At 40.1% G+C, this 14,041-nt stretch overlaps 1 protein-coding gene across 3 annotated transcripts; it reads right to left on the bottom strand.

Annotated features, from left to right (window-relative positions):
- Positions 1-116: 116 nt before the first annotated feature.
- MTX3 (metaxin 3) lies at positions 117-10,119 on the bottom strand. 3 transcript variants are annotated; one of them, XM_079329885.1, is made up of 9 exons: positions 9,923-10,119; positions 9,456-9,525; positions 7,895-7,971; positions 6,287-6,379; positions 5,073-5,255; positions 4,867-4,943; positions 3,848-4,005; positions 3,364-3,452; positions 117-1,984 (listed from the first exon to the last, which is right to left on the bottom strand). In XM_079329885.1, exons 1-9 carry the CDS (start codon positions 10,001-10,003, stop codon positions 1,874-1,876), a joined length of 939 nt encoding a protein of 312 aa, XP_079186011.1. In that variant the 5' UTR covers positions 10,004-10,119; the 3' UTR covers positions 117-1,873. The 3 variants fall into 3 exon arrangements, with proteins under 3 accessions (XP_079186011.1, XP_079186010.1, XP_079186012.1); XM_079329884.1 differs by having other exon boundaries at positions 117-2,010; XM_079329886.1 differs by lacking the exon at positions 3,364-3,452.
- Between the last annotated feature and the right edge of the window lie 3,922 nt (positions 10,120-14,041).

The following is a 14,041-nucleotide window of genomic DNA, read 5'->3' on the forward strand; positions in this document are numbered from 1 at the left end:
TATCCTAGTAGTCAGAATTGTTTTGGGGTGGTTTTTTTTTGTTTCTACAAGAAAAAAAAAAAAAAAAAAGCCACTCAAAAAACTCAATGTACATACCACAAAAAACTCTACCAAAATTCCACTAAAAATCCAGAATTTTAATCTTGGAATAACAACCCTTTTTACAAAGAGATTTTCTAGGTTGTGTGTATGTATTCACAAAAGCAACAAACTAAGGCATATTCTCCATAGCCATGTTTGTAAAAGAAAAGCTCTATAAAGCTATGTGACTTGATTTCACATAAATCTTGTCAAGGTACAGGCAGTACAAATTTTAAAGATTTAAATTACTTTTGCATGTAACGGACTGTCCATTTATACAGTTATCACGAATATGAGCTAAATTAATTTTAAATCTCTGCAACAAATACTCTAGTAAGAGCATGAAGCTTAAACAATATTTTAAAGTGCTCATTAGAAACCCAATATTTCAATTAAGACACGTTAAAGATATTACATTCCTTACATATCAAGTCCAAAGATAGAATATATACACGATCTACCATCTTGTCCTTACAAATAAGAAGTAATTTATCTGTGTATCTCAAACATTACTAGTAACCAAAGAGAAGCTGAAAGACTATTTCAATTTGTCCAAGAAAAAAAACAACCCCCGCCCCACAGAACAGTTATCCCACACATACAGTTACCAGAATGGTGTACCTCAAGCACTGCCATTTGGCCCATCTCCTTGTCTAATTCTCTTTATACCTACCCATGAAGCATCTGCCAGTACTTTGCCAGTAAAAAATTACAGAATCTCTCTTGTAACAGAATTGTTTGGGTCTCTAGAATTGGCAAGGCTTCTGTTAAAGATCAAATATAACTGAACGGAAGAAATATGCCCTGCAATATACCACAGTCAGCAAAGAGAAAAGATCTCTGAACTACACAGACCATCATATAACAAAAAAAATTGTCAATTTTTAGTTTTAATTTTCAGATTAACTGTAGTGCTTGTTAAAAATAGGATAAAACTAATTAGAGGCATTTGTGACACATTTAAAAGCCTACATCAGCTTTTTTATAAAGTCCTAACCTAATAGATGCAGTATGTTTGCTAGTCAAGTCTTGTCTTGACAGCAACTAATCACATATTTCCATCCACAACAAGTTTTCTGTGATTTTGACTTAACAGTTTTGCAGCATGTGGTACTATTCTGTGCACAGGTTAAGCCTGTTTCACAAAAGGCTAATAGGAGGTACTGTGAAATGTTAGCATTGTGCATCATTTTAATCCCCATAGCGCACATGCTTTTCAATAATCCCCTTCAAAGTTCAACATGACAAATTTTCAAAGATACAAACAACCATAAAACACAAATCCCAAGTTCATTAAAGCACAATAAAAATATTTACGTTCCTGTAATTATTTTTGTTTCTCAGCTGCCATGAATGGCAACATTCTATTTTTTCAGACTTTGCAACTGGACTTTGTCCTTTTCAGACAAAGAGTCTACCCACTCACATACAGTAACATGATTACAGTAAAATCAAATCCACAAAATAAAATAACAGTGAACATTCCGTAAGTAGATTTTTAACTTTAGGTAAACTCTTCTGCTAGGCTAAAGGCAAAAATATGCTGTACAAATCATGTTAACATCTGCAGTAATAAGCTTTGTTTGGCTTAGCTTAGCTTCAGCGTAGTGTGTGGCCAGACCGATCTATGCCATTTCTGAAAAGAACAGGTAGACAGAATATACTAAAGCTTTATTTCTTCTCTACTTGTACCCATTAGCAGATCCTTCCCTTGCAAAACATTCATGTGAAAAAAATTTACTGTAGCACTCGGGTGAGTTACAAATCACATGTGTATGGGCAACAAGAGATGTCAAGGTGATAAACGACTCATTGGACTGCCTTCCTCTCCACCTGCAGCAAGCTTGAGCGTTGTGAGTTTCCGAGGGAGATGCTGAGGACTCTTACGAAGGTTGTCGTCCATCTGCAGAGAAACAAGGAGAGCTGGATCTGGCAACAGCAGAATACAGATTATACAATTAGTCATATTTTTTCAGGGCTGCCATCATTAATACTGGGTTGGTGTATGTTTACTGTCAGGACCAGTAACAACTGGTGCTTTGGTTTCTTTCTACTCCCAAATATATGCTTGTGTCAGAGCTGCTAATCATTCCCTTACATATGGTGCATCAAATCCAGGGCATCTGGATGTGTTTCTGCTCAAGCTGTTTGGTCAAGATTACTGAAGGAAGCAACACCAATTCTAAGAGGTCAAATATTGTACAATAACAAAATGCTGTGAGAAGGCAGATCAAGAGTCAAAACTGCTAACATCAATGGATGCTTATGTATATTAAGCACCACGCAAGAATAACTCTTTTGAAATCAGAAATGTTCTGGAGATGCTGAGTGAATTTGTATTAGTTACCCATTGCAAAATGTACATAATAAAGTGCTTGTGATAAGACCTTTTTTAAAAACAGGATAAAATTCATCTTGGAATATAAATAATTAACATTTTCATAGGAAATCACTCTAATGCCCTGTGTGTAATGTGGTCTGAAGAAGTTTAGTTGGTACAGAATACAATCACAGTGAAGATCTGCAGAGGCTGCATAGTCTACTCCATTTCTTAAAGACAGGATCAGACTTTCCTCAGTCATGCTTGACAAATGGTCTATGTAACCAATTGTTTAAAACTTCCACAGTCACACTTCAGTGCCAGAAAAAGCATCAGTACCTAATTCTACAGAAGATGATCATAATTAATGATCTATTTCACACACTGATCTTTTTCAGAAACAAATGCCTTCTACCCTTTTAGTTAGAGTGTTCTACCTACTTCAAAAGGCTAATTCTTCACAACTGTTTTTCAGGTAAGTTGTATAGCTTTTGATAGGTGCTGAGTGACAGCCTTAGCAACAAAGAACATAAGAAAAAACAGCCAGATGTAGAACAAGCAGGAGAAGAGTGACTGCCAGTTAGTTACTACAGCATGCAGCTGGGAGCAAAGAAAACTGGTGATCAGTCTTAATTTGCAGGACCATTTCTGAGTTTTGAACAGTACATTTCCCTCCTTCTTTGCTGAATGTACGCTTGCAGAAAGATACCACTTCTCTGTGGGTGTGCACACCTGCAAGACAATGTTCTTTTGGTTGCATTAAAAATACTTTTTTAGTGCAAGGTTTCATTAATTTCTCCTTCCAAATGATGCAATATTCTTCCCGCCTCTCTACACAACGTATATCACTAGAAAAGAAGTAATTAAAGTCCACTGCACAGTTGCAACTGCCATGCAAGGATATCTGTGAACAAGTAACCACAACAAAGCAGCAAAATTAAAGATACTGAAGCAAAAGTAACCTTTTCAATCAAGTTGGATTCCTTATTTACAAGCTGTGTGAGTTTCTGCAGATTAGCATCTGCTGTATCCTGTCCAGCTGGAGAATGGCCTGGAGAGTGAAGGTAGAAAGAGGAAGAGTGAAAAGGCATTTACAGAAACTTTTAAATTCTTTAAAAATAAACTCACACTGGAGAGAGACTTCATGCAGAATTTTTACGTGTAGAAGAATTTAAGTGTAAAAGCCATTTCATGTGAGAAAACCAGGAGTACTGAGCGTGAGCCTTAGATCTTGCCAATGCTTGATAGAATCTAAAACTGAGTATTAACACTTGCTTTTAATTTTGAATCATTTGAGCCCAACTTTAGAAGTTTCTTCATTCCCCCACAGAAAGTCTAGCAAAAACTACACAAAATCTAATTTGCCTTGGTTCACAAATAGAATATTAGAGTACTAATACAAACAGGACCACAGATGACAAAAAGGAGAAAAGAAACACAACTTACCTGAGACAGTTAACCTGAAGTAGCAAGTTAAAATATCATCACAAAATCGACATAGATTGGGAAGCTGTTTCAAATGCTCTTGCAACTGTACCCTTGGGAAGCATACTTTATAAATTGGTGCAAGGAAACCAAATACGAAGGCATCCAAGGTGGTAGGCCTAAAAAGAGTGACACAAGAAAACACTGAACTGACTTGAAATAACAACTTTTAAGACTTCTACAATCTAGTTTTCAGTGTACTTCAAATACAATTCAGGACAAAATACAGTCAGCCCTTCTTTCATTCCACGTTTGCCTATTAATCTAGTAAATGCTTTGTACCAACTATCTGCTCCTTTCAGCACCTCTTAACTAGAGACATGCTGACAAGCTGAAACAGTAATGTCAGCATTACAACAGAGTCATGCTACCCTACACACTGATAAGCAAGACACTCTAAAACATCTTTCTGGCACCACAAAAGTCATGCTGGGGACCTGGGACCAACATCCTCCCTCATGGAATAGTCCAACTTCTACAGCTGAAGAAGAGATCATGCTTTGCAGGACCCATTGTCTTTATGTTGTTGGTCCTATCTACTTCCTGATCTGCAGATATACCACAGGAATAGTATTCCTGGACCTACGCCCTCCTGCCATGAGGACAGTAGTAACACCTCAGCCTGCAGCATTTTTTTCAATATACAAAACCAGGAGGTGGTATTCAGTGGCTAGAAAAGTGTTCTCCAGTGCACCTCACATTTTCTTTGCAGCTGAGGGAAGCATTTCCCTCTGTGTGGAAAAAAGCAGGATAAGAGAGACACCATATTGACTCAGTCTGACAATCTCATTTGTGCCCTGTTGCTCATGCAGATTTATCTGAAAAGTAGAGTGTGAGATATAAAACTATTGAGAAGAACTTTTAACATTCTGACAGGTTAAAAAGGAGGAAAAAAAAAAAGGTTCAAGTGTTCACAGAGTGGTGTGGTACCTTTTTTATCAGTCGTTTACCAAAATAATTTTTAAAAAAATTACACTCACATATCTCCAAAGAAAAACTGAGATGTTCCCAATCTCTTCGACAGGAGATTCAGGCACTCCTTGGCATCCCTGTATATCTGACGAGACACAAGACTGTCTAAGAGGCTGGTATGCACAGCACCATTCATCATTTGACTGTGTGCTAGACTGTTCCAGTTCTTGTCTTTGACAGAACCAACTTATAAATTCTTCTGCACAACACATACCTGTGCTTCCACTTCTGTGAGACTATAGAGTGGAGGGCCTCCCTTGGTCAGCAAGATCCTGTTCAGCGCTTCCCTGGACATCTTTCCAGGCAGATACAAACTCAGTGGGAAGGCAATCCTTGAGGCAAACCATGGTTTTGTCACACTGCAGTAATTTTCAGCCTCAATCCAGAAAGTGTGCAGCTGTATTATCAACATGAGGAAAAATGTAAGTGAAATTTGAATGACATGAGTAGACACCTTGTGACACTTGATATGCAAGACCTCTCTCAGAAAAGCAGAAGAAAAAGGAACTATTGTAATTTAAGGCTATCAGGCTCTGTAGAGGAATATACTAACCTCTGAGCGTGGGAGTACATGAGTAAAGCACTAGTTACCTTTCAAATAAAGAAAAACACACCAAAGATATTACAGAGATCTATATGCATCTGCACAAAATTAAGTATTTACTATGTATATACAGATACATACACACTGTATACAGAAAATACATTATAAACAAAGTTGCAGACATACAGCAACAGGTTTAAACTTTCTGGAATTTTGTTTTGAAATTTTATATAAATCTTAAAATACAAAATACTACAAAATTATGAATTTGAAACCAGGGTCAGCTGAAAAGGCTAGCTTATGATACCATCTGGTCAGACTATTTTTCCCTGTACAAACTGAAGCCAAAGTGATTCAAGAAACTCACTGTCTGTGGGTCTTATAACCCTAAAGTAATTACATTGTAATACTGTAATAACCTGTAATACACTGTAATACTGAAATGGTCATGTCTTATTTAGAACTGAAAAATTAAGCTAGTTATGGCATTTTAATTTATTAGAAGTTTTAACTCAACAGTTCAAAAGGCTTTCAGCTGTGTGTCTTACATCTTAAATATTTTTCAGGAAATCAAATGAAACAAAAAAATGGCAACATTAAGGTGTTTTCAGGATACTGCTTCCCAAAGACCAACAAAACAAAAACCCTAAGTGTCCTTTTAAAATGTCTTTCATAAATCTATTATTAATATTATTTTAATACTCCACAAACACACACTTATTTTCTTTTCAAAAGTTGCTGGGCATTATTTCAAAAAAATAAACTAACAAAACAACTAGAATCCAACCAGGGCTGTGACTGAGAGACTGTAATGTCTTTCACACTGGGCACCTCTTACAGCATTCAATTCCAAGTATTCTGACAAAATATTTATTAATATTTACCAGAGCAGGAAGCAGTTTCTCTTCAAGTAGTGCAATATATGCCAGTGTATCAGCTCCTTGTTTTGCAGACAAATCATAATCAGCATTGTATTTCTACAAATTAAAAAAAAAAATCTTATACTGAACTTTCAAAAAACATTATCAATGGAAACTTGCTTCAACCTTAATACATATCAAGGCAATAAATATATATGTACAATTTTTGGAACAGAAAGCATGTACTCACTAGGATCTTCCTTCTTCAGGCCAACTCTGCCAAATCTTGCTCCATCTTGCTTTTCCACTTTCCCATCCCTAGAGCTCTGGGCCCTCCTACTTCCAAAATTATTTTGTCTCTACCTATTTGTTTCCAAGCAAATGTCCAGCAATACAGAGGCAATTTTCAATACCCAGGGATGTAGCAAACCTCTGGTAAGTCTCCATTGTTATTTTTCATGAAGCACCTGACACTTCAGCAGGTGTAAGCATTTAAAAACAAACAAACAAACAAACATGCATTCCCATATTTTGTTTTTAATGAACATCCCACAAGCCAAGAAACTGGATGGTAGCAGTGTAAGGAAACAAATATACAGCTATACTAATGCAGTTACTCACGAGACTTTTAATTCATCTAATTTACATTATGAGGATTGAAAAATTTGTGGAGTAAGTAGATTTGCTTCATTAATTTATAAAACAAAGGGCCAGTGCTGACACTTGAACATCTGAAAATACAGCATACAATTGTTATACTCTAACATAAAGAGGTTTTTTTCCCCTAACATTATGGAACTTTTGTTATTCACATGAATACCAAGTTCAAATTCAAGCCAAATTAACCTGAAACTTCAGAACAACTGTTCAAAATTTCATCCCAAATGTAGTTTTCAGATTCTAGTTTTCTCCCCATGAAGATCTGAAGTTTCGCTAACATAGCATTCATCAGATCATCTGACCAGACAGCACCTGCATTTCTGCAATGTAAATGAAGAATAGTGGGCTAGAGGACCATCTCAGGAATAAAAAGACGATGCCATGGTTTACTAGATATCTTTATACTTTGTGAAAAGAAGAAATTGTATAGGTTTATTTTTTGTGTACAAAACATTAAGAGTCCTACAAAAGGCAAACAAGAAGCAATAACCTGGTGTGCGTCAAGAAACATCTGCCAACATTTTCATGTTACAAGCTATAGAAAAACTGCAGAGATTAAGAACTATGCTCAATGCTTTATCTCAAAAAAAAAAGAGCACTGGGAAATTACCCATTTAAACTATTAACCTAAACTGTGATATTCTAGGTCTGCAAAGTCAAAATGCCATTAAAAGTATTATAATTACAAGCAGGGGGATCAGTAAGAAACTGCTCAATTAGGAACTGTATGTTGTCCTTTTCAATTAAATTTCTTTCATGCTTATCTTTAAATCTTTCACACAATTAATGATCGAACTTTTATACAGCAATTTCTTATCCACCATTTTGCCATTGCCATGCATGTACGAGAAACAGAAAAGCATTAGGTCTGAACTAAACTCCAGGTTTTTGGAAGCCTGTATCAGTGTACAAAACAGACATGCAAGAGCCACTGCAAGTCAAAGAAAACAAACCTTTTTGAAAGAGACCTACCTGCCTTCTTAAGAAATTTAGTATTTTTGCTGGCTGAGAAATAACAATGTCTTCTGATACCAGGACTGGCAGATCTCCTAGAAGGCAGAAATAACACAGTCAACAATTTACATGGATGAGTTCAAACTACAAAGTAATCAGTCACTGTATGTACTTTCCTTTCTTCGATAGCATGCTCTGATTTTCCTAATATTTAAAAATAAACATAAAATTTTACATAGCATAGGCAAGTTCCACTGAGGTTACAAATACTCTTAGTCTATTGTGGACTTTACTAAAAATAAACATAAAAAAGGGCAACGTCAAATCAGACTGAAGCCAATGTTTATTGCTAGATATCCAATACTTTAAAAACCAGGCTTATTGTCCGGATTTCAGACATTTGTTTTAAGATAAAAATTCCAACTCAGACCAACTGCTCTCTCAATCCATCTACATCACAGTTTTCCTCTTCAATTTTTCCTCTGTCCTTCACCTCCAAATCCAATTTAACAATACTTTTTCTCTAACCTTGCTGAAAACAATGCCTAAGCTACCACTGCATTACCACAAATTACTTAGAGAACTAAGTACTTCCCCTCTGCCAGAAGTTGACAGGACAGCCTTTAGTCCTGTAACTGCAGGATCAAAGCCTGTAGAGTGCAAAGTCTCTGTAACAGGGGCTACCTAACAGCACATTCACAGAAGAACTGCCAGAATGAGCACACCAGAACAATGCTAAATAATATTTAAATATCAATTATCACCAACACTTACTAATTAAACTGCTTTCTTAATTGATTTTATGTATTTTCCTTATGAAGATAGCCACCACATTTCTAGCAAGTCCACCCAGCTACTTCTTGGTATTTTCCCCTAACAGAGAACAAGACACTGAAAAGCAAGAAACAAAAGCTCAACTTCTGCATGAATACATCACTGCCTGAACTGATAATGTGGTTAAGTGTAAGTGACAGAGGATTTTAACCCTGCAGTGATTTTACCTCTCTTAAATACACCAAGGCAATAACTGCTGAGCAAACCAACAAGCAATAAATAAAAGCATCCAAAATAAAGAAATCCTCTCTGACAGCTTACCTTCACCTTTTCTCAGTCAAACCCTCTAATTCAGCACAATACCAAACAACCCAGCTAGTGTAAGCTGCACTTGCTGTGGCTCGCATTCCACTTCCAGCTGTACCAACCCTTTAAGCCACAAGTAAAGCGAGAGCTCTTCTGTACATTCTGTACGGTTATAAATATGCAGAGTACAAAAAGATTACAAATTTGCTTTCACCACACCATCAATTCAGACTGCCTGAGTGAAACAGTTACGTGGCATTACTGCTTTGTTAACTGCCTGCTGCCTCACCCGCACACATTTTAATAAACTGTCCTCTTGAGCACTTTTTTTATGACTTCCATTACTTCATTCTCACAGATTCATCACACCTGATCCTGTGAAGTCATTTAATCGGGGCTGACTGCACTCATGAACACAAACACAATGCAAACACAGAAACTGGAACCCACATTTATAGCACAGCTGTGATTAGAGCAATAAAGGCGGCAAAGATGGTACCTTTTGGAGCTCTCCGGGAGTTATTTACAGTATTCACTATCAGGGGAGCACCAGAAAACTTGGCGTAAGCCTGCAATAAAGATTGGAGGGCAGGGGAGAAAACCTGTCACAACGTGTAAGAAAGGCGTAAAAGACAGCTTCAGAAGTTGTGTTAAACACCTTCGTGCACTGAGGAGCATCCGCCAGCAGGTGCGGCCGGGCTCCGTTGCCCTAATGCGGCTCAGGGAATGCAGGGCAGAGGCACCGCAGCCCCCGGGAAGGGCTCGGAGCCCCCGGGAATGGCGGCAGCTTCTCCCGTGGGGAACGATCCCGGCCCGCGCTCCGGGCCCAACACCCCGCCTCCCACCCCCGGCCTCTCCCGAGGCGAGAAAGAGCCTCGCGAACGCCCGTGCGGGCGGCAGGCACGTCCCGGGGCGCCGCCGCTCCCTCCCTCCCTCTCGGGCCGGGCGGTGGCCGCCGCCCGTTACCATGACGGTGAGAGACTCCGGGTGCAGGGACGGCAGCCCCCAGTCTCCTCCCCAGCAGCTCAGCTCCATGGGAGCCGCCATCTTCTCCGCCCGGCAGCGCGGCGCCGCTCCCCCGCCTGGCGGCGCCCGCGCGCGGGGCTCGGGGCGGGAGGCGCGGAGGGAGGAGGGCCCGGAGCGCCGCCGGCGGGCAGCGGGCCGCGGGCAGCGGGCACCGGGCACAGGACACCGAGCCGCAGCGCCTCCTGCCCCCGCAGCGCCTCCTGCCCCCGCAGCGCCTCCTGCCCCCGCAGCCCGCGCGCGGGGCGTCACGGAGGGGCCGAATCCACCGGACCCGATAAGGCCTGTGAGATCATCGCCACCGTGTCAACCAGACCATGGCACCAAGCGGATTTTCCGTCATCAGGTCTAGGGAGGGTGACTCCACCACCCCCTGGGCAGCCCATTCCAGTGTCTAATCACGCTTTCCGTGAGGAAGTTCTTCCAAATGTCCAGCCCAAAGCTCCCCTGGCACAATTTAAGACTATGTCCTCATACTACCCCCGTCCCTTCCCAAAAGGACAACCCCTGCCCGGCTGTAGCCTCCTTCCAGGTAGCTCTGGAAGGAGCTCAGAATCTCTCCTGAGGTGCCTTCTTTCCACCAGGCTGAACAAGCTGAGCCCTCTCAGCCTCTTCCCACAGAACTTGTGCTCCAGAGCCTTTCACTGTTCTGTTGCCCTTCCCTGGCCTTGCTGCAGCACCTCTGTGTCCCTGAATTGAGAATTACCTCCTCTTGTCCTGTCACTGCTTGCCTGGGAGGCGAGGCCAACCCCTACCTGGGAACAAGGTCCTTTCGGGTCGCATGCAGGTGAGGGCCAGCCTCTTGGGAAGAGACCTGTGATCCTCTGGGGAAATGCTGCAGCCGCCGTCCTTTGAAAGCTGCAGTCCTCTTGAAATGCTTTTGGTATTGTCTGGCTGAGCCCTCACCCTCCAGCCCTGACACTGCATACAGAGTTGTGACTTTTCATTGTGGTCTCAATCAACTGTGAAGAGCAATCATCAGGAATTTGGCTCTAAAAGCAAGGAGCTCTGATCTTATGTTGCCAGTTTTTACCAGGTTATAATGATAACCCATTCATTGTGGTTTTAACTGCAGACGTTTAGAGGCATCAAGTTGTCAACTGTTTGTTCCAGAGCTTGTGCAGACGTGCCACAGCACATCTAAATGCTAAATCAGGTTTCCACCCTACCCACAAAAGGAAAAAATACCACACACTGACTAAAAAAACCCCCTGCACTGACCACCCTTATTATGGTGTTCTATGCATAAAGAGGAAAGTAAGGGTAAAGCTTTGTTTTTCCTTTCACCTTCCCAGATCCACAATTTTAGATTCACATGAAATTTGTGGAAGATAGTGTTACGATAAAAATTTATACCACAGATCTACTAGATCATTCTGCTCCATTTTATGAGGAACGTGGGAGAAGAAATACATGCCCGCTTTTTTCCTCAGAAAAATGTACCGCTGGCAATGGTAACAGAAGCAAATTTTTTTAATTGCTGCGTTGCATCTTTCCTTCTAAAGACTTATTTAAGATATACATTATAAGGATATATTTTATGTCTTTGCCTCCCTACAGGCACCAACTAACTTCTCATTCTGTTCGGGTATTTTGATTTGGTCCTGTGAACTGACATGCATTGAGATGCAAAGCTCTAAAAGGGAATTGTGGATGCTAGCAGCTGTGATCCCAAAGATCTACTTCTATAAGGAGTATTTTACAGAGGAGTTAATACTTATATCAGCCCTGTTTAGTATCTTTGTTGATGACTGGACAAGAGGTTGAGTGCAGCCTCAGTCAGTTCACAGGTGGCACCAAGCTGTGTGGGTTATTGATCTGCTGGAGGGCAGGAAGGCTCTGCAGAGGGATTTGCACAGGCTGGATCATGGCTGAGGCTAGTGGTGTTCAACAAGGCCAATGCTGGGTCCTGCCCTTGGATCACAACAACCCCAGGCAGTGCCACAGGCTGGGACAGAGAGGCTGGAAAGGACCTGGGGGTGCTGGTGGCAGCAGCTGAACATGAGCCAGGGTGTGCCCAGGGGCCAAGAAGGCCAATGGCATCCTGGCTGGATCAGCAATAGTGTGGGCAGCAGGAGCAGGGCAGGGATTGTCCCCCTGTCCTGGGCACTGCTGAGGCCACACCTCGAGTGCTGTGTCCAGTTTTGGGCTCTTCACTACAGGAAGGTCATTCTGGGGTTGGAGTGAGTCCAGAGAAGGGCAAAGGAGCTGGTGAAGGATCTGGAGCACAAGTCCTATGAAGAGTGGCTGAGGGAGCTGAGGGTGTTTAGCCTGGAGAAAAGAAGGTTCAGGGGGAAGCCTTATCAGTCTACAAGTACCTGAAAGGTCACTATAGAAGGGTGGGATTCAGTTTTTTCTCCTAAGAAGTGTTAGAGTAAGAGAAAATTGCCTCAAGTTGCACTTGAGAGGGTTTGTATTAGACATTATGAAAAATTTCTTCACTGAAAGGATTGTCAAACTTTGGAACAAGCTGCCCAGGGAAGTCATTTGGAGTCACCATTCCTAGAAATGTTGAGGAATTGTTTTAGTGGTGGTTATGGTGGTGGTGCTGGGTTGATGGTTAGACTCGATGAACTTAGAGGCTTTATTTTAAGAAAAACCTAACCATTCTATGAGCTTTTCTGTCATATGGATTTTCTTAAGACAGGCTGCAATAGGGTAGTAAGCTTTGCATTGCCTTCAGGCCCAGTTTATCTCTTGTTGTTGTGGAGTCTGGAGCAAAGATAAAAAAAGAGGTAATCTCTACCTTCCCTCCCCCATGTCAGGAACTTTTTCCTCTTGGTTGCCTATGTGGAATTCCTATCAGTGTAAATGAAAAGTTAGGTAGGTGCACTGAAGATGGATATATGACTTGACTTGAAAAAGTGGAGCTTCAATTTGTGTTTTGGAAAAGCAAAGATTCTTTTGAGACCTGTTTTTGAAACTTGAGACCCTTAAAACCAGTAATTTTTTATTTTTTTTTTTTTTTTTTGAAAATGAAGCAGAATCAAAACTAGGAGTTTTGACATAAATATGAAAGGATGTGTTTTAGAGCACATACTTCACTTGCCTTAAGATTTCTATATCTTCATTGCCCATGAATCCTGATTTTTATCATTCATATAATTCCAAGAAAACAGTGAATCTCCTGATGCACATTAGGAGCAAAGCACATAAGGTGAATTAAGCAGCAGGATTCTTTTCTATTTAACTTACCCCATTATTTAGAATTTGAACAAGTTTGCTTCTTAAAGCAAAATCTTGTTTGCAGCTTCTCTATATTCTGTGTGCCTAAACTCTTATCAAATTACATATGCAGATCAAACATTATAGTGATTGAGATTTTCTTCCAGATTCTATATAAAAAATTACAGTCACATGACTTCCTTACAAAATGTTACTGACATGTTGCAAGTTTCTTGGAAACATGATTAATAATGTTTTTATTTTTGCTTCTTATATAACCTCCAGTAATTTAAGCTGAGTTTGTACTTCAAAGAATACACAAGAGTGAAAAGGCAATTGCTAGTATTCCATTGTTTTCATGGAAAATGTTGCTTAAAAGCACAAATAGTCCCTTCCTACTTTTTGAAATCCCTTAAAGAAGGTTGCACTTGAGCACAAAATCCCCTTTAGTATTAACATATTCCAAAATAAAACTCAGAATATAAATGAAAACTGGAAAAATTGCAGTGACCTTTACATGTACTAAGTTCATCTAGACATGGGTTTAAGCTTCTGTTTATATACATTGTTTCCTTCTGTCTTATTGTATTGTGCCACATTGGCTGTTTGCCAAACATTGCTGCCATGTGCATTCTTTGTGAGTAAGCACAAAGAATAAGCAGGTACAGAGCGAGAACAGAATATGGACCTCACAAATCTAACACTAATGAATGTATAATATTACAAACGAAATTCTCCTCCTGTAGGGCTGGTCAGCATCAGTGTAAGAGAGTCCTCTATATTTAAGTCAGTAATATGGAATGGTAAGGTATAATTACTTAATATTTTTTTTGTGTTATATAGCAAAATTGTTCAAGAAAAAATTTCATATGCTTTGATAAACTCAAACTCAATAAA

The sequence above is a fragment of the Erithacus rubecula genome (genome assembly GCF_903797595.1).
Source record: "Erithacus rubecula genome assembly, chromosome: Z".
Lineage (NCBI taxonomy): Eukaryota > Metazoa > Chordata > Aves > Passeriformes > Muscicapidae > Erithacus > Erithacus rubecula.

Bases quoted from the DNA above. Each gene is read 5' to 3' on its own strand.
- MTX3 (XM_079329884.1), bottom strand. From the start codon at position 10,003: ATGGCGGCTCCCATGGAGCTGAGCTGCTGGGGAGGAGACTGGGGGCTG. The intron at 7,972-9,455 runs GTACCATCTTTG...TCTGCCTTCTAG, and splicing joins CTCCCGGAGAGCTCCAAAAG to GAGATCTGCCAGTCCTGGTA. The intron at 6,380-7,894 runs GTAGGTCTCTTT...TTTAATTTGTAG, and splicing joins TAAATTTCTTAAGAAGGCAG to AAATACAATGCTGATTATGA.